At 35.9% G+C, this 21591-nt stretch overlaps 1 protein-coding gene across 2 annotated transcripts in view; it reads right to left on the reverse strand.

Moving 5' to 3' along the window:
- Positions 1-3213: 3213 nt before the first annotated feature.
- LOC107448114 (pancreatic lipase-related protein 2) overlaps positions 3214-21591 on the reverse strand; it is a 41127-nt gene continuing 22749 nt past the window's right edge. For both annotated transcript variants that reach the window (XM_071186082.1, XM_071186083.1), the window contains 4 exons: positions 20230-20338; positions 17718-17834; positions 7035-7127; positions 3214-3634 (listed from right to left, as the gene is read on the reverse strand). In XM_071186082.1, the coding sequence (XP_071042183.1) occupies positions 3318-3634; positions 7035-7127; positions 17718-17834; positions 20230-20338 (636 nt within the window). In that variant the 3' untranslated portion in view covers positions 3214-3317. The remainder of the gene's footprint in view (positions 3635-7034; positions 7128-17717; positions 17835-20229; positions 20339-21591) is intronic.

Consider the following 21591-nt stretch of genomic DNA (forward strand, 5'->3'; position numbering starts at 1 on the left):
GTGTTTATCTCTTAATCTCCCCACCTACTGAATAATCATAATTTTCTTAATGACTTTCCTGCAAACGCGATTTTTAGTCTCTGTTACTTAATTTTTATCCAAATAAAGTGACGAATGTGAGTTTTTTTAGTAATTAATATTTTCCTAAGTAACAAGAAAATTCTTCTCAACTAAAATAATAATTTTACCAATAACACAAAATAATAACAGCGCACCAAAGAAGGAAAGAATACAGTTTTTCCGAAAATCTTTCATCCACAGAAAATAAAATTAACCGTTAAAATATCCATGTTGTTATGTTTTTAGTTGCGTAATAAGGATATATATTAGTACTCTTANACTTTATATTATCAGATAATGATTTTTCCCCCTAAGATAAGATGTCAATCTTCAAACACTGTATTTCTTGTTTTAAGAAAATTGCAAAGAATATACAGGGTGATTCTAAAAAGATGGCCAAAATTTTAGGAAGTGATAGTACACACCCAAGCAAACAATTTTTATCGAAGAATGCATGGTCTAAAACAAAACGCAAAACTGCTACAGGGAGTCAAAGTTTATTCTCTTATATGAGAAGATATGCGATATATATGACAAAGAACGATGAAGTTAAGTTATAAAAGCAAATTTAGTGGCATGCGACTGCAATAAGTGTTCAAAACAGTGGCCTGCAGCGGCTATGCACGCAGTACAACGGCGAAGAAAAGATAGGCAAACATTCTGAAACACACCAGGCATATCACGAACTTTCCCTGCAGCGGCCGAAAAATCGGCGACAAGTAACGTAGCGCAGTAACTCGCAACAGGAATGGAGCTTTCCCGTTTGCATCAAACAACTTTTCAAATGCGACAGCACCTTTGCGTTTGGTTTTCGACCATGCATTCTTTGACAAAAATAGTTTGCTTGGGTGTGTACTATCGCTTCCTGAAATTTTGCCCATCTTTTTAGAATCACCATGTATATGTATATATAATAAAATTTGTGTTTAATTATGCTTTATTTTCAGTTAATTATATTAGTTTTGTTATATTATGTTTTTAGTTGTTTAATAATTTTTTTATTATTATTTTTATTTTTACGTCTGTTGTTGAACAGCCGACTCAATTTTGGGTTTACAATTACTGATGTTCAACTCTGTAGCCTTGTAATATTCAACCAATCCTGAAGGTAAGAAAAATCCTAGATTAGTACCCCCTAGATATATGATTTGTTATGGGAGCATGGCGGACTTTGTGACTGGACAGATTTAACGTCACCATTTGCTACATGGAGAGTCTTCGGCTGGAGAGGATCGAACCCACTACCTCTTGGACATACGTCCAGTGCCCTCCCTACCAAGCTATCCCGGCCTTTTTAATGATTATTTAACCGTGTAAAGCTAAGCGCAGTTGGCGCTATGGGTTAAAATTAGTCGTAAGAGTTCCGAGTTACTACTTCTGACTGATTTTTACGCCCAAGCTTAAAAAAACGGACCATCCAATATCGCTATAATTATAGTGGTTTCAATATAACACCCAGATAGCAAACTAAGGTTTATTTTCTGGCCGCAAAAATTTTTTAATGTAAGCCTAAAAAGGTTTTACATGAGGTTTACGTGTAAACCCTCTAATCTGAAAATGAGATCTGTGACAATCTGTTCTGTTCTTCGCACATTACCCTAATCCAAAACCTTGGAAAACAACCTTCTACCTAACAACCTTAAAACGAGGTTGTCTTAGGGTTTTCAAGAGCGAAAAAAAATTGCTTTAATAAAGCTAGTCTTAATGCGAAAACAATATTAAATCTAGGTCATTATAAGGTTTCTTTTCGCAGCGTTTTTTAAGCTCAGCAAAAATCCGCCTTGTCTTGACATTTTAATGGACAATGCAATTTGATCCTATCGCTAGTGTGACGTCAGCTGTGATGTCATTATGGACCTAAGTTGCTATTTTACGTAAGTGAAAATACTTTTTAAAAGAGGCCTTAAAATAATTTTTAACCCTTTTAGGATAAAAGGTATGAAGCTGCAATATTTTTGCTTTGTTGGAAAAAGGTTTTTGGAGAAAATATTTTCGTGATAATAAAAAGAAAATTCTGATACAAGATTTGCCGTAAAGTTACATGCTTTCTGGGCGCGTTCCTTCAACTAAACAAACAACAAATGAATACGGAAGATCCCGCATGCTTGCTATGATGCTACCCAAAAAAATAACAAACTGTGCTATTTCACACAAATATAGCAAAGTAAGGGATAACAATCAAATCTTGGCTTGCCATACACTTTATTTATGCTGTGATATTAATTTTGTTAAATTTTTTAGGACCATTCGGAATTTAAAAATTACAGAAAAATCTTATGAATGGAAAAATTAAGAGTAAATTTAAACACAAATCACAATAATAAAACTTCTCAGAATATTAAGCCTTTTCACACATCTGCTCGTTAGCATGATATAAGCGGAGGGATACATCGGAAGTTTTGTAAATTTCTTCTGGTTTTAGGAAGGATGTTATTGTTTATATTCAGTCAACCATAGAAAAGGATATTCATATCTTAATTGATAACTATAATTGATATCTAGCGCAACTATAACTTTATTTATATCTATAACTCATATCTATAATATCTTAAGTTTCTTTAAATTGCACTAAATAAATATAATTTCTATAATTTCTATCCACTCTTCTTCTCTGCATTCGTGTTAATATTCTTTTTGCACTACGCGTGTGTCTGATTTTGTTTAAAAAATTAGTGTCTGCAACCTAAATTACTGATTCATATTTTGTATTGTCCCGCAAAAATTGCTTTACTGGTTCTTATGTTTATGATATTTTACTGTAACTATAAGTTTTAGTGCTACTGGATAAAACAGGGTGGTTGGTGGTGACTACTCTACACCATGTAGTGTAGAAGAACATTCTGGGAGTTTCTTCTGAGTCAGAAATTGAAAACGATTTAACTCACGAGTTCTTGATTATGCACCATATGCTAATTCTATCCACTATTACCTAAAATGTGTAATAGAAAATTTTAGCTTAAAAGACTGCATGAAACTTTTATTTTTTTTAATTTGCAAAAATTCATGGTTCACTATTTCTGGATTTCGCAAAAAAAATAATAATAATAACTAGATAGCTTACAAAATTACAAAAAATATACGATATTCAAAATATTGTTTAAATTCAGTGGTGGGACAGCTGGCCTTATAAATTAATGAAGAATACTACAGAAATAAATGTAATGTAATTCGTAATTTAATGAGGATTCATAACTACATAACAATAAGAGGAATACATAAATTATTTGGCTTCACAGTTGGGACCTTTACCGGGAGACCTATAAAAATCGTAGTATAAATGAAAAAGGTGCATATAAGAACTGGTGCAGAAGTGAGGGTTCACTGTCTTTGGCTTCACAGTAGGGAGCTGTACCGGTGGTGTCCAAGAAATAATTGAGCTGAAAGGGTGGTTTGACAGCGTGGAATCCCATCCTGTTCTTGTATGGAGTGTCCTTGCATTGACCATTCTTATATGCTTCGTAGGAGAAACATGCGTATGAAGTGTAGTTACAAGTTTTGATGGAAGACTTAAAATAGTCTAGAACTCGCTCGTGGCTGCAATAAGGGCCGGGCCGAAGAGCAGCAAAGCTTCGTGCTATAAATAAATAATAAAAAAAACTCTAATAAACTCTTTTATTCACCAAAAAAAAATATATATATATAAAAAAACAAGGAGTCGTAATATCCTTATCTGACGTCATAGCGTTGACGTGACTATTTCTTTTTTAACGTTTCGAGTTTGTTTTCATATACTTGGGAAATTCAATTCCTCTAAATCTAATTTTTATGTCGTGTTTTTGCAAAAAAAAGTTTTCTTCAGATTTTAAAATAAGTGTTAAAAAGTACTTTGGGAAATTATCCTATATTGATATGCAATTACCAGATCGTTGAGATGCGGATTTACACAATTTAATTTAAGTCAGCAGAAATTCTTCTGCCTAAAACTGCTATTGGAAGTTGGTCCCGCAGTGGACTGATCGTTCAGACACGGTTCCTAGCGGATCACCGAAGTCAAGCACCACTGGCTGCGGTCAGTGTGCTGGTGGGTGACCACTTGGATCAGTCTGCGTAGGGACCGAGGGCGTGCGGTATTGGTCTTCGTTAAACTGTGCTACCGTAAAGTGCTCGACTTCGCGTGCAGGTCGTTGTGCTACTGAAGCGGGGGTGCCAAAGGGGTCAAAATTGTGATGGCATGTCTTCGGATCATCCTCAGGGATGTTTCCCAGACCGCCGCCAATAGCCCATTGTGCAGCTCTAGTGCGACGTAAATGAACTACAACAGCTTTTGGAAGTTGAAAGAACCTCTACAAATACTGCCCCCTACCGTGGAAGACGTGAAACACAATCATGAAGACTTCGCTGTAAGTTGATAAAAGATCATTGCGGTATAGGATTTAAGTAATCATCCGAGATTGCGTATAGTTCCGTTTTATTTTTTTATCAAATTATACAACTATACTTTCAAAAACAGCATAAAAAATTTTAAAAGTTAAACACGTCAGACCAAATTTTAACTCGTGTTATTTTTTACGGCATATATTGTAGAATTATAAAGAAAAGGTTATTGTTTCGTAGTCATACTGGAATACTGGACGTGAAAATTTGGCGACATTTCCATTGGAAACTCATTTTTCATTTTTAGCGTAGAGGGCGACGGTTAAAGGTGGACTATACTTGTTCTATACCCCGTTGTAAGTTAAGAAAAGACCATTGCGATATAGGATTTAAGTAATCCTGAACGACTGCATATAGCTCTGTTTTATTTCGTTATCATGTTAGACAAAGGCTTAGTTCATGTTATCGTTTACGATATCTATCATAGAATTTTTTAAAAAGGTTATTGTTATGTATTCATACTGGAATCTTAGATTTGGCGATATATTTTCATAAATGAGGAGAACATTTGTATTTGAAAAAGAAACAATAAGTCGTCCCGAGAGCATTGGATTTGATTGGTTCACTAAAAATAGCGTGTCTCATGCTAACATCCCTCAATAATGTGAATAGAATAAAAATAATGTAAAATAAAGAATTTTCAATTTTGTTTCACTGTAGAAGAAAATCGTCTGCAAAAAGCAATCTATATTATACAAAACGCTAATACGTATGTATCAATAAAATCGATGATATTTCTTTTCTCGCGTTGGTTTTTAATTGAAAGGCTTCGGCGCGCAAGAGCACGTAGTGAGCATCATATGTCTAAGCGGGTGAATTCTCACCGAATTATCAAAAAAATTCTCACAAAATTATCTTCATCGAAGCCGATGCATTACATCCGGTGTTCAGTACTATTTCATATTGTTTTACAACACATGGTTTTAGCCCTCTGGTGTGAAAGACTTTAAAACAAAACTTACAACTGTTACTTTTCTCAACAACTGAAATTTAGAATAGTGTGATTAAGAAAAATATCTGAACTGTTTGCAATTTCAAATTAATATTGAAATGCACAGGTTTAGAATGTTCTACAGTGAAAAGTTTTCGGAATTTCAGTGTTCAAAAAAGTATACGAAAGCTAGACGTTAAGAGCGTATCCAATGAGCGAGCAAAGCGAGCATCGGATTGCGAAGCAATCCGAAATGAACTGCGAAAGCAGTTCCGGGGGTTGGTGAGCGCCAGTGAGCAGGGGGCGGAGCCTCCTAGTATGTATTATTTTTTCATTGGTTTCTATAAATTAGAGTTGACGATGTTGATATACGTTCGCACTGGGAGCTTGGCATATATTTGGCGTGCATTTAAATACAAACAGGTCCTCTTCATAAGAATAATGGGTATTTCTTAACTTGCAACAGCTTATTATTTAGACATTCGTAACAACATTTTTCAATTTTCTTAGAAACGCTTAAATTACTTTCATTACCAATTTGGAAGAAAAATTTGCTACCTGTTTAAGATATAAAGATACTTTTGGGTCGCTGTGATAGGCAATAAAAATAACAAAATAAATAAAGAAATAAATAGAATAATTGAAAATAAGTAGTTACAAATTTGTGATTAAGCTAAAGTGATGTCATTTTTTTCTTGCATTCATATCTTTTTGACTTGTGACTTTATATAAGAAATAAAAAACAATGTTTAGAATGTAGTTTTCCTTTCTAACTGTGAAATAAGATAATCAATAAACTTCAAAGTAACATATTTTTATATAACATAATGGCACAAACATGTTTTATATAACTTTTCCTCTCAAATTTTACATTGAATACTTTCGCCGAAATATACTTTTCAAATGAAGAAGTTCAATCCCCACTTCCCTCAGTTTTCATGTTACAATAAATTAAAGAATAAATTGATTTTTCACTTTTTTGAAATAAACACTTTTGACATTAGTTTTGTTTGTGGATAAAAATATTCTTTAAAGACATAAGATAATTTATAGGGATTAAGAGGAAAATATTCTTTCCTAAAGTTTGAAATTATGTACAAAGATGAGGAGTGCATTCACTAGAAGTTATTGAAATGGTTAATATAGGAAAATGTCAAGTGTCTTATGTTCACAAACAATAAGCAAAATCAATGTATGCATCAACCAATAATTATAACAGTAGTTGAACAGCCAATCCAATTCTGAGTTTACGACTACCAATAAACTTTGTGGTTTTTAAATTTTGAACCCAATAAAGAAGACAAAGATAACTCTTCGATCAAGCATTGGGAGAAACTAGCCTTCCAAGAGGACTTTTTTGAGGGAACTAAACCCCATTTGCGTTACAGGGAGAGGAAAACCATTAAAACTTCCCACAGTTAGCCTGACGGCAAGGGGATTCTAACCCATGGTCCGTATAGCATTGAGGATATCTACACAGCACTGTAGTTCATGCGAGTTGGCTGCAGAATTCGTAACTAAGAGACATAGCAGGCATTTGAATCCGGTTCACCTCATTGGGAGGCGAACACTCTGCCCTCTGATTCGCCACGGATCACACACTACTTATCATGCAAATTCCATACAGGATGAAATTGATTAACTTATAAGCATTGAAATGAAAACTTACGACGTTTGATAGGTGTGTAGGGGCAGCCTGGTTGACGACGACCACCGTTGATGGAGAAGACAGCATGTCCAATAATATCATCTGTGCCAACGCCTTCAAAAGAGAAATTAATATATATTAAATTAGTTTGGCACCACGTGATAGATAGGAAAAGCAGACGACATTTTTAGAATAGTTTAGTTTCGGTAAAGAATTGAGTAAATAGCTTTGAAATTGGCTACCGGGATCAGTAGTGACTGTTTTAAGTATAGTTCATTCACCGGGAGTTGGCACTTGACTCCGCCTTCATGACGCGGTATCAGGAGATACTATTTTGCTATTTTTGGGAGAAGGATGTGAACAATCCTGAACAAGGTTTGCTATTTGGGGATCGTATGACAAAAATATTTGTTTCCAAATCTTTATGTGCATCTTTTTAACATTTCATCTCATAAATTTGTTGATAATTTTCTCTTTTGAGTGAATAGTTTGTCCTTTTTGAGACATTTTGCTGCAATATATTTAATTAGTTGGAGTAACGAAGGGTATATTAGCAAACGATAAAGTAAGTGACTGAAAAAAAATTTACTGTTTGCGTTTGTTGCGCATTAACGGTTGTCTCCATTTCATGCGTGGACAATTTTCCCTTTTTCTCCCGCGACAAAATGAACGCTTCGTCCGAGGAGTTGTAGCTAAGTGCCAACTCCTGGTAAACTAACTGTACCTGGATATCCAACAACTAAGTAATGAAACTTGAGAAATTATATTTGTTTTTGTATCAATTAATGGAAAAAATTCCGGTCATCGAAAAAGAAAACTATCTATTAAAGCTAGACATTGTGTAAAACCATTTGATGATGGCATCTCCTTTAATCGATTCTTGTACGATTAAAGCATTCATAAGTAATTTGAAACTTTAGTATACACGTCGAGTTACTTCATCCTTTAACTTGGAGATGCAACCTCTAGCGATTTTTAGATAATAGTTGCAATCGCGCGTTTATCGCTGAGGCAAGGAGACTCTGATCACGGCAGGATGGTTTTTACTGTTTAGCCTAAATTCCTGAAATTACCGAAATATGAAAGCTTTTTTAAATAAAATGTGCTGTAAAGTGGATAAGGGACATATGCTGCATATATTTTTTATTTACATACTTTTTTACCTAAGTTTTTTTTTGTTTGAATACTTTTTTCTAGCTCATATAAAACCGAGGAAAAGGAATTAAGTAGAAACTAGTCTGACAAGGCTGTCTTAACTATTCTCTATCGGGGGATACGGGATTGATGGGTCCTTTAGACCTCCAGATCTGAATTCAATAGAGAACGGTTCGTAATACCTTGATCTACAAATCGCTGCATTGAGTTCTTCTCCTTGATTACGGTCTGTAACAAGTGTTACTCCGCGTTTAATTCTTTTTCTCCCTTTTGGTGTCCCGAATTACAATTGGAATCACGGAAAGTCTACGTTACCTATAATATTGCAAATGAACGACGGAATTTGGTAATACATTTCTTTCTAAAAGCCACCTTTTTATTGTTTTCCGGACAACTTATTTCTTAAGACTGTAAGGAATTTATACTAACTGTCCACTGTCGTCGCAACGTCCTCCCCACCCTGGTCAACCTCAAACGGTATGACCAGCTGTATAGGTCGAGTTATAGTCTTTCCATCCACTCTTAACACGCATGTTCGAATTTCCCCATCTCACCCCTTAACTACATTGGTTATTCGGGCTTTCTTCCACATGTGTTTGGGTCTGACGTCATCTTGAAGTAGCATAAGATCTCATTCACGGATGTTGAAGGAGTTATAAATATTGCGAACTTGGTGATAAGGGCGAAGTTGCAGTAGATATTCCTTGCACCATCTTTTCCAAAATTTATCCAACACGTCTTGTTGTTGTTTGTAGAGTTTCGTAAGTCTTGGATTGTTATTCAGATTTGTGGGTATAGATGTTAATTTTCTTCCCGTTAGGAAATGTGCCGGCGTCAAGGCTTCCGTTTTGTCTTCATCTCCTTCGTCATATACAAAGGGTCTGCTGTTGAGGGCAGCTTCTATCCCTACTAATACAGTTGATAGATTTTCTTTATCCAATATTGCCCAACCAAGAAATTTACGAAGACAATTTTTCACTAATCCGATTAGGTGGGCTGCGACAGCCTGGTCGGTAGGGAGCTGGGACCATATCCAAGAGGTCGTGGGTACGATCTTCGCCGGCCGAAGTCTCCCCGTGTAGTAAATGGTGACTGATGCACGTTAAATCTGTCAAGTCTCAAAGTCCTCCATGTTCCCATAACAAATCATATATCTGTGAGTACTGTTCCAGGAGTTTCCTTGTCTTCTGGATTGGTTCAAAATTACAAGGCTACGGAGTTGAACATTAGTAGTCGTAAACCCATGAAATTGAATCGGCTGTTCAACGACGGTTATAAAATAAAATAAAATCCGATTAGGCGCTCCCACCAACTTCAACACAAAACTGCTCTGGGTTCGATGAAATTCCAAATTACACCGTTATGAGCGTAAGACTGTTGCACTTTGGTAGATGTAAGAGTGTTCCGTAGAAGTATTAGCTCCTTATTTACAGTGCGGAGAGTGGCAGCATTATCACTATTGATAGTATGTGGTAGTCCTCTACGACCCACAAATCGCTGCAATGGTAACTGAAACTTATTTGTCGAAAGATCTGACACAATTTCGAGACGTAAGGCTCTGGTCGTTGCACAGGTAAACAGTACAATGTAAGCTGTATATGAAGGATTCACTGTGCGGAAATGTACAGGGCCGGCAAAATCTATTCCTTTGGTGAAAAATGGTGTAATTGGATTAATACTATCAGCTGGTAGAGGAGATTCAATTTGAGTGCAGCGAATTGCTCGTGATATCTTGCATGGTAAGCATTTGTGAATCACTTGTTTGATCGCCTGACGGCCTCGTAGAATTAAAAAAATTGAACGTAGTTCTGAAAGCACTGTTCTGACATCTAGGTGGTGTATTTTGATATGTGTTTGACGTATCAGCAGACTTGTGAAAGGATGAGATCCGTCCAGCAGAAATTGGATGTTTTTGGGATTCTGATAAACTCGAAAACTGTAATCCACCACCAATAAGTATTAATTTATTTTCAAATAGTAGGTTGAACTTCGTAATCTTTGATTTTTTTGGCAGTGACTTGGATGTTGATAAAACTTCGTATTCTAACGGAAATGACTCTTTCTGAACCACTTGTATCCAGTAATTTCTAGCATCCTATACTTCTGCAGTGTCAAGTTCTCCGACTGTCTTGCCTTGAGATCTACAGTTCGAGATAAAGCGTTGAATCCATACAGTAGCACGTAACAGTCTGAAGTAGGAGCTGTAGTTCTTTGCTTCCATGATTGGTTGAAAAGTAGTAACATTAAATGTTTGAATTTCTTTATTTTCTTGACCTCCAAATTTTGAGAGTAACCTTTTTTTAGAATCCAGCCAGCTTTCTGTGGGTTTGGTCAGCCAAGTGGGTTCGTACCTTTTTCCTTTCCTCTCCTCCAGACGTGGGCACGTATCTAGGTTTGCAAAACCCTTACCCGTATAGTCCACGTCTGGTTACCAGTCCAGCTCGCCACAACCCGGTGAGCTGGCCTGATCAGTGGGAATTTATTATGAAAAATTGCATATTACATAATACATATAAAAATTTTCACAATAAAATTTAGTAAACAACATTGAAAGTCTTGCAGAAGACAATGATGTGCAACACATTTGTTTAAAAGAAAAAAACAATAGCTGAAACAATAAATGAAGTGAAAAGAACATGAACAATAAAAAAATGAATTTTATTATATACATAAAAATTGAAAAAGAGAGATAAAAAGAAAAAGAATAAGGAAAGTGCACATAAATATAATGTATCATGTTAGACAGAATATATATTTTAAATACATGAATATATACAGGGTGGTGCCGAATTCATGGTACAAACTTTAATGGTAGGTACAGGACATTGTAACAATGATTTATTGTATAGGAATATATAGTCGCTAGTGACGCGGTGAGGCGTTAACAGGAGAAATAACGGCCGAAAGGAAAAACAAAGATTTTATTAAAAGCGTTGTTGACAAGTGTCATGTTTACAATAAGTGTTCAAAATTGCGTCCACCAGAAGCGATACATGCTTGATAGCGTCGGTGGAGCGATTGGCGTACACGTTCAAAGATGCCTGGTACTTCACGCACATCTGCAGCAGCTACAGATATGCAAGCGACGAGATCCTCATCTGAGTCAACTGGAGACTCATAAGCAAGATGCTTTAGATGTCCCCATAAAAAGTAATCGAGGCTCGATAAATCGGGAGATCGGGGTGGCCAAGGGATTGGTCCACCACGCCCAATCCATCGAGCACCAAACGTGGCATTCAGGTAATTCCGTACATCAATGCTGAAGTGTGCTGGCGCCCCATCGTGCTGAAACCACATGCGGTTACGAATGGCGATCGGAACATCATGCAGCAGTTGTGGTAACACTTCTTTCAGAAAAATAAGATAGCTTCCGCCACTGAGTCGCGTGGGTAGTAAGTATGGGCCAATCAAAAAGTCGTTCACAATACCAGCCCACACATTAATACAGAAACGTTGTTGAAACGCATGTGGACGCGTTGCATGTGGATTATCGGTTGCCCACACATGGGAATTGTGCGCATTAAAGACTCCCTCGCGTGAAAATGTCGCTTCATCTGTAAATAGCACATCACCTACGAAATCCGGCTGCAACGCACATTGCTGCTTCACCCACAGGTAGAAGTTCACGCGGAGAGGATAATCTGCCGGATTCAATGCTTGTACTTTCTGAAAATGGAAGGAGTGTAAGCGATTGTCGTTTAACACTCTGCATACAGTCTGGTGACTCACACCTACGTCACGCGCAACAGTTCTTGTGCTTGACTCTGGTCTATCAGCCACAATGTTCAAGATGCTTTCTTCCAGCCTTGGAGTGCGTACAGCTCTTAATCGACCAGCGTCATCTCTGTTGACGTCGAACGCACCTGTTTCACAAAGTTGACGATGTAACCGTTGAAAAACTCTATGATCCGGCATTCGTCTATCAGGATACTCCGCGCGATATATTCGTAACGCAGCTCTGCCGTTACCATTTGCACGGCCGTGCATGTAATGCATGTCTGCTTGCTCTGCATACGTAAAGTCACCCATCGTCTACGGCAGCACAATTGTGAATGGTGCTTTTCCCTACTGCGATGCATCATTTTCAACGGCGGCTAGACATCTACTGCCCTCTACCGGCAATGATACCAACCGATCACTCCATTTCTCTTTCCTTTTATTTCCCCTGTTTACGCCTCACCGCGTCACTTGCGACTATACATTCCTTTACAATAAATCATTGTTGCAATGTCCTGTACCTACCATTATAGTTTGTACCATGAATTCGGGACCACCCTGTATATATATTTTTTTATGTAAGACAAATATTTTTTTAGTAGGCAGTCCACATAATCTTAGTGAGGTTAACATTAAAATTCTATTAATTTATCATTAATGGATAAAAAATGCATTGTGTTTTTAAGTTCAGTATTTAATGTCTTGTTAGTTAGGAAGTTTTTCTGCCATTTGTAAAGGTTAGATTGATTCGGCGGACAGGTATGCCAAGAGGCAGTGTAAATACATTCAGTAAGATGGTGCCCAGTTGGCCGCATATACATTGATCAGTGTCAGTTATGTTTAGGAATTTGAAATATGTAGGGAAGGGACCATGTCCAGTAAGTGGCAGTAGATGGCAACAATCCAGTTTCATTGCAGAAATATTTCTGCAGTCTGGTACCAATCACAGTTGCAAAAGATCTAAGCGTGGAAGACTAACAGGTGCAAGTCTATTACGGCTGCATACTAAATGGATACTTGATTGATTATTATGAGAAGTAACTATGTGCAAAACCGCACCATAAGCTCGCTCAGATGCATCGCAGAACATATGAATATTAAAGGAATCAAGCGATGAAATTTCTATGCAACGAGAAATTTCCTTAAAGCAGATGGCATCAAGCTGGTTTTTAACTGTATGCCAAATAGTAGACAAGTTTGTCGGCAAGATTTCATCCCAATTGATTCCAATAATCCCAGTATCTTGAAAGAGACCCTTTCCAATTATTGTGAATGGTATCAACAGTCCTAAGGGATCGTATAAACTTGCAACACAGCGGAGTAGCCACCTCTTAGTAAGTGGCTTATCTAGAGAAGCACAGAGTGAAGTCTTGAAAGTGTTGCTCAAATTATCAGTTTTCGTGTTCCATCTAATGCCTGAAACTGCAGTTTCGATCTGGGAAATTTTTTTGTTAGTTTCTAGCAAGTGTTGAAGCTTCTTAGATTTAGTAGCCCATTTTTCCATCGGTGGTTTTATGAGTGTCATCAAATCTTTTATTTCCTTTCGTAATACCATTATTTGTGATTCAGTTTCTAGACTAACCACAAAATCATACATCTATAAGTGTTTATCTAACAGTGCTTCAGAAGTAGAGAAGTCATTTATATGATTAGCGGCTAGTTCTCGTGTAGTAGCACACAGCAGAAATGGGCTGCAAGACAGTCCGAGAGGTAAACGAGTGAATCTGTATATAGTTACTTCATCTGTAAATGTAGCTGTTTTTGAAAACCCTTTCTTTTATTTGCACCAGAAGAATCTCGTTTCATCTCTGTCCTTTGGATGCAAAAACAATTGTAGAAAAGCTTGTTTACCATCACAGGTTAGGGCAAATTCATGCAGTCGAAACCGTAGAACACAACCAACAGTCTCAGGTAGAAGATTGGGACCAACTTCTATAGAGTCGCTTAATGAAGGCATGTCTGAACCTGTGATGAGGCGTCAAAGACGATTTTCCGCTTTATATCATCTTGCTGCTTCTTTTTCACTGCATGATGTGGCAGATAGTACACAGCGTTTTCAGTTTCATCTGCAGATGGGCAACTTCAATATGTCCTTGTTCAATGTAATTCGACAATTTTTCGTACTGTGTCTTCAAAGATTCATTTGATGTGAGTCTTTTTTAAGTGACTGAAATCTGTTCTCAGCCGTAGTTTTGTTTGTTGGTAATGTTGGCACCATAGCTTTCCAAGATAATGACATGACCCTAAGTTTATCAACTAATTTGAAGGAGTCACGAAAGTTCTTGAAAACAGTCGAATCATGTTTAGACATTTCTCTTTTCCGGGAAGTGGTGATTTCAATTGTTTCCAAGTCCCAGAAGCAAAATACATTTTCAGTTATAGGTTCTTGTTGAGTGAATGTGTTGAGGTAGTTTACAATAGCTACATTGGAAACTGTTTTGCATGGTCGAGGTCCACTTAGAATCCATCCAAAATGTGACGAAACCAATGCAAGGGATTCTGACAGCATAACCGGAGCTTCTTGGTTCAATACTTGCCTGTAGAAATCAGCACCAATCAAAACTTGTATAGGTAGATTTTATAAGTTATCGTGAGGGTCAGCCAGTTTCATTCTTTTCTGGAATGCGAGCCATGAAACATCAGATGGAGCAGGTGGGTGTGACACGTATTCATTAAACATTCAAATGCTTCAATATTAACTGAAGACTGATTTCAAATGCTCGATAGTTTAATCTTTACTTTTTGTCTCATATAGGAAACATTCGCTGTAGATTCAAATCCACGCACTTCTAATGATTTTGTAGAAATAACTGTTAATTTCAAACTATTAGCAAGATCTGTATGAATTTAACTAGACTGGCTACCTCCCTCCAGAAGACAACGGGTCAATCTTGTAGCACCAGTCGGACCTATTATAAAAACTCTTGCAGTTTGCAAGCGCGCAGTGTTCGGTGTTGCAATATCGATCTTGTGAGTAAGTGTAGTACCTGGGTGATCAACACTGTTCTTACAAATTGAAACATGGTGCTTTTTCTTGCATTTCACACAACACGCCTTTTCCTTACGAGCACAGCTCTGTTTTGTGTACCCTCCTCCAATACACAAAAAACATCTATTCGTAGCTTTTAATTTCTATATTTGTGTGTCTATATCTGTCACAGAGTTGCACTGTTGAGGACAATGTCCGGCAGTTTTGGAAAAGGGACAGAAGGGTGAAGGTTTATTACTTTTAGTGATTGGCTTAGAATTTACATTGAAGTTTTAGAATGTGGATTTTAAGGAGTAATCAGAAGACATAAAACCTTTAATCTTGCTTGTTGTAAGGATTCCTTCCACTTCTTCGGAGAGAAAACATATTAGTTGTGGGAAAATTTATGAAAATTTTTGGCGCTTCGCATGAATAACCCATCGGAAACAAATGTCGTCAGGGAATGCACGTAAAATTTTAGGAGATAAAACTCTACCGTATGCGTCAATATCTTCGCCCAAAGCACGTAGAGTCTGTAACCTTCTACTGCATTTAATATAAACTTCATTCAGTGATGTTGGCGATGGATTGCGGATTGGCGTTAAATTCTCTAAAGAATCCAAATGAGAGAATGGATAATTCTATTTTTGTCACCATATTTGTCCATAGGTAGCTTCTTTGTGGTTTCATATGTATCTGCAATAATACTTATACCGTCATCTTCTATATATCCCTTGAGAAAAACAAGTTTATTAATCGACGATAAATTTGGATTATCTATTACAGACGTTTTGAATTGTTCCCAAAAACATTGCCAATGTTTAACGCCGCCACGAAATGGTTCTAATTTTATCGTCGGAAGTTTTACATTTTGTTGTGGTGACATAGAATTCACATTTTGAATCGGAAAGTTAATAACATTTGGTGAATCTACAGTCTCATTCTTGTTTAGATTTTTTTCGTAGCACGATTGGCATCGAAAATCGCACGCTTGGCGTTATTCGTATACTTTTGGCATTGCACTACATCAATTTCGTATTCCGCATCCGAAAGTAGTATGTGTATATATTATCCACTATTTCTATGTCATTAAGTACTTCGTCAAGATGACTACAAGTGAATTCAATATCCGCATTCGATGTAGAATTTAAAGTGTCCTTTAGTTGGCTAATGAAGCGAGTAATATTAGTTCGAATTGTTCTACGTTTGCGCTTCAATAGCGCCATTTTGTCAGCTGAATCATTTTGCATTGAAGTCATTCTGATTAAGTGGAAAGCAAATAAAAATGAAGTTACGTAAATAAATTCTCCCCTTTTTAAACGCAGGAACGTAATTTTTTTCCCATCAAATCCCTGGTTTCGGCTCCATAATGTTAGCTTTTACGACGATCTTATTGTTTTATTTCCACTGACATTCACACTATTTGCAAAAACATTAATAAAAAGAAGAAAAATCGTTTGGATTGCCTAGCAACCAGCCAGAGTTGCAGTTATTATATTTACAAGAGTTGGCAGACGATTTAAAACAATTATTTAAACTTAACTGTCCACTAATGTCGCAACGTTAAGGTACCGATATGGTTTTATACGGATTTTTTTTCTTTTTTTTTAATTTGCTTTAAATTGTTGGAACAAGAAAGCGTTTGAATTCATATGAATTTCTATGTTGCATTCAATAAAGAACTGTTTAGTCACAGGAATTTTCGTTCACTTTTCAATGCTCAATTTTTAAAAAGAATTAGACACAGAACACGTGTTACAGCTTTATTTTTGTAATACAAAACATAATCGTTGGCAATATATATTTTTAGAATCATAATAAAAAATTATGTAAACAAAGTATGCATATTATTAATCATGCAGTAAATACATAACTGAGAAAAAATAACGTTGTCGAAGTTATATAATATAACTAGGAAGAATGAGGAGATTCTAAACATCAATACCAATTTTATTTAAAAGTCAAAATTGTGCTGCTTAAAAATTTTTTCTCCTGTAAACATAGACAGCCTTGAGATACCTAAACGAACTTTCCTCTTAGACGTCTTGCAGTCTTTTTATCAGTTATTTTAGAAAATATAAAATAGACGGGCATTTAGTTTTGGGATAGTTGATTCCTGCCCTTGTTTGGCACTCTACTCGGAACAAAATTGAGGCTCAAGCAAAGAGTAAAAATCTAATGGTCTGGTTTCTTAGGACAAGCGCCTTATCTGGACGTCAGCGGGACGGCAACGTACTGCTAACGCCAACAAAATACTGGTTAGTTGGCTCAAGGCCTGGTTTCTTAGAACTAGCGCCTTATCTGGGCGTCAGCGGAAAGTTGACGTAGAGCTGACGCCAAAAAAAACTTTTTTGTTAGCTCAGCGTGAGCAGTCGGTCCAACGCAGACATTATCTCTCATTGCGCATGCGCTAATAACGTAAACAAATATTTATTTTGAATTTGTATTGATTTTGTTATTGTCGACCAGTGTTTTAGAGAACAAATAATGACTTTGTCCAAGAAAAAACACATTATAGCTGAGCTAAATGAAGAGTGCTATGTTCAATGAAGATGTCAAAATCAAAATCTTGGCTGATTTCAATGTGCTGTTGGATGTTGTCCGCCATTGCTTCTGTGGTTAACGTCACGTTGTAATCCAACTGCAGTTGAGTTGGACGGCAATTGTAGCTCAAGATGAGCGTTCGATGACGTATACTATCAAACTCACAAATGGACCAATCAGAGATTAGCGCTGATTTCCAACTGACGGCGTCCTGTCCTAAGAAACCAGGCCTTATAAATTAAATCTCGTTTGGCGAATAACATCTGTTGTTTAATTTGTACTTCCGGATTACTTGTGAAATCTGGGTGTATGGTACTTACCCTCATAGTAGATTTCTCCAGCAGTCGTCAGTAAAACATCAACAAAGATAGCATCACTCCTATCTAAGCGAACTTCTGTGGGTGCATTGTCAAAGTATGGACCTGGTGGATCCAAGGCTACAAAATAAATAAAAAAAAGTCATAAAATTTTATGTAAGTTACTAAATTTTATGAAAGTATAAGAGTAAATTTTTTAATAAAGGGTAGCAACCTATCAAACTTAATTGAAATAGAAAAAATTGACAAATTTTAAAACGTAAGAATTTACCAATTTTTATTTTTAAAAATGCGCGAAATTATCAAGTTACAAAGTACACAGATCTTATCAGACCTTATAAAATTATATAAATACAAAAAAATTTAATAAAAAGGCAGAAGCTTTTATAGTTTTTTAGGATCTACGAATAGACCTGAAAATGTAAATTTTCAGTTACAAACCAGTGGCCGGTAGACTCTAATAACTTAGCAGTCACTTTTTCCTCAAGCCTAATGAATTTTTCTCAAACCTAATGACTTAAGTAACTAAAGACTTAAGTTACTTTTTCGCAGGCTTAATGACTTACGTTATTTTTTCCTCCGGTCCTGTTGGTGACCAATACCGATCGGGTCTTTCTATTTAATAGCCAATTTTTCCTTTTCTTTACTTGAATTAAATTATATTTCTTAAAATAAATTTCTGGTAGAAATAATCTATGGCTATAAAAGGAAATTTCAAATATATAAACAACATGAATATGTGACAAAATTTAGCTAAACATATTGAATTGTCTTCACCAAGTTAGAAAATTCAATGAGCAATTAAGAAAATATGGAATTTTTGAAGAAATTCCTTACGATGTCAAAAGATTTCACACGGAATCGTGGTGGATTAGGGGATTGAGCGCTCGCCTTCCAATGAGGTGACCAGGTTCGAATCCCAGGGATGGCTGGCCAATACGTATTCCTCACCCGGCTTCCACCGACCACAGTGCTGACGTAAAATATATCCGTGAAAGATGGATCATGGGTTAGAGTCCCTCTTGCTGTCAGGCTATAGTGGGAAGTTTTCGTAGTTTTCCTTTCCATGTAACGCAAATGCGGGTTAGTTCCATCAAAAAGTCCTCCACGAAGGCAACTTTCCCCTAATACTTGATCCAGGAGTTTCCTTGGCTTCTTGTTTTGGTTCAAAATTACAAGGCTACAGAATTGAAGATTAGTCACAAAGCCAAAAATTGGGTCGGCTGCTCAAAAACGATTATAAAAGATTTCATATTAACACTTGCTCTGTTATTTTTGACGTATATTTTCGATGCAATTTTTCAACGTACGCACTATCACAGGATAAAGTCTTTTCTCCAAACATATTTTCCTAAATGTTAACGCCTGGATACTAAAGCAAGAGTGCTTTCATTGAAGCGGTGGTGACCATTAGTTTATCGCTGGGTGTTCAAGCCTTGTCCACAGAAAACAATGGAAATGGTCAAAAAATCGGATTTTCGTTGCTGCCAAACTTTGAATTTCTATTTTATCTTCTATTTAGGTGTTCTAACCAGTAATGGTTTTATTTTATTTTGTAACCACCTTTGAACAGACCACCCAATTTTTTGGATTTACGATTACTAATGATCAACTCCTTTGCCTTTTAATTTCGAACCCAATTCAGAACACAAGGGAAATACTAAATCAAGTATTGGTAGATATTTGTCATCTGCAAGGTCTTCTTTAATTAAACAAACCTGCATTTGTTTTATATGGGGAAGAAAAGCACGAAAACCATATCTAGCCTGACAACAAGGTTAACTCTAACCATAATAGGTCTACCACTGCGGATATTTTACGTCAGTACTGTGGTCGGTGAAGGCTGAATGCTGACTTTGCATCGTCCAGCCATTGCTGCGATTCGAACCCAGTCACCTCATTGGAAGGCGAACGCTCGATCCCCTAAGAGATCACGGCTCAACTAGTAACATTCTTTCCTCGTCGGAATCCATGGTCTTCATGCCACTGTTAGAGCTATGTCACTGTCACTGTTCTATAGTCAGAGCCCGCGGCTAATGATTCCAACTTATTAGCCAGTAAATTAGTCCAATAATGAAAGTATTCGCCAATTTTCAAAGGTCTTCGCTAAACGCAAATCTTTATAATTAATATTTTTCCCATAGAAAACTATTTTAGGGTAGTTTGTTTCAGGCTTATATTTTATTTGGACTCAATTCTAATTGGTTATGCGGCGCATTTACTGTGTAATCGAATAAAAAATACTGATTTGTTTAGAAAAAATTATTGTGACGTAATTTTAATTTCTTTCAATTGGAAAAAATCATTCGCCTGTATATTCACCGCAACACAATTTTATTCGCCAAATTTACGATTTTATTGCATTTGGCGAGGTGGCGAATGCTTCACTCTGATAATTTTGAGGTGTTTCAATTCTTTATTAAATTTTTTTTGTCTATCTGGAGTACTTTCTTGAAATGAATCTATTTGATTGTGAAACAAAGCATCTTATCTGATGCAGATTTAATTTCCATACCTGTGATTCTGCCCAAATTTCTAATCCTCTCTCCAATGTAACTAACCAGCTGACCTCCAAAGCTGTGACCAATCAGATGTATGTTTTCCGGTTCCAATCCTGTTTCATTCTATACGAATAGAAGGGATGAACTTAACACTATGTTGACTGGTATTTTTACACATAAACTATATCATGTCCCCGGCTATTTCTGTAACTGAATATGGAAGTAAAGTGAAACATTCTAAACGATAAGCGAAGTTTTAGCAACATACTATATCGCCCTATATTTCATAAGTTGAAACAGATAATGCAAGTGCAATGTCGAGTTAAGTCGTTATAGGTCAACAACGTTTAGGCATGAGAAGACGAGTTAACTCGTTATCATCCAACAGCGTTTCGGCATGAAAAGACGACTTAACTCGTCTGCGGTTGTTAATAATGTGTTAAGTTTAAGAATGTGTTATTTTAACATTTATTTAGTTTTAGAAAGATCAATTTATTATAGGGTTTTTGCATTCTTTAGGTAAACACGAGTTCCACGACTCTGTAGTGCTTAAGTAGTTTTTCTTCTTTTCTGGAATCAGATTTAGTTTATAATAACGTTTGATTTCTTTATGTTAAGATTGTTTATTTATGGATAATTAAAAATTTAAAATAATGCCATTCAGTGAATTGTATTTTCATAAATGCTTTGATTCAGACTGTTAGGTTAAGGTTTTGTGCATATATGAAAAAATTAAAGTGATGAATAAATATGATATGATGGAACAAAGATAAAATATGAAAAATTTATGATCTATTATTTTAATAAAGTTGCTTCTTTATTAAGACTCAGAAAAATCGTTCAAAAATATTCACTGATTTTAATGTTTTTTTAATCAAATAAAAACAATTCTATCAAATTGGTATTTAAAAAAAATAAGCGATCGTGAATAAACTTGGTTTTTACTTTCAAACATTAACTAGCTTTAGAAAATGAATATCTATCATTAGAGTTCCTTTCTTTTTTTATCAAGATGAAATGTGTATTCATCGTGATAAAAATAAAGCTTTATATTAATTTTGACACCTCAACTATGAGTTTTTACTTTTAATACAGTATGAAAAATATGCCACCCAATCCAATATTAAAAAACATCGGCCAATTAAGTATAGAAACAAGAAACAATGATTTTCACAAAATCTTTTTTAATCTTTGAAAAACGTCTTCTTAATAAGATAAATTAATTATTCTGGGCTTACAACCATATATGGCAATATATTTACTTATGCTATTTGTAACGAAATTAAAAGTAAAAGAAACGTACTTTCATTTCTAGTTTGTTACGTTTTAAATTTAGTACCTTTACTTGTTTTTCCGTAACTTTTTGAGAAACAAGC

Source organism: Parasteatoda tepidariorum, chromosome 10, assembly GCF_043381705.1.
Source record: "Parasteatoda tepidariorum isolate YZ-2023 chromosome 10, CAS_Ptep_4.0, whole genome shotgun sequence".
NCBI lineage: Eukaryota > Metazoa > Arthropoda > Arachnida > Araneae > Theridiidae > Parasteatoda > Parasteatoda tepidariorum.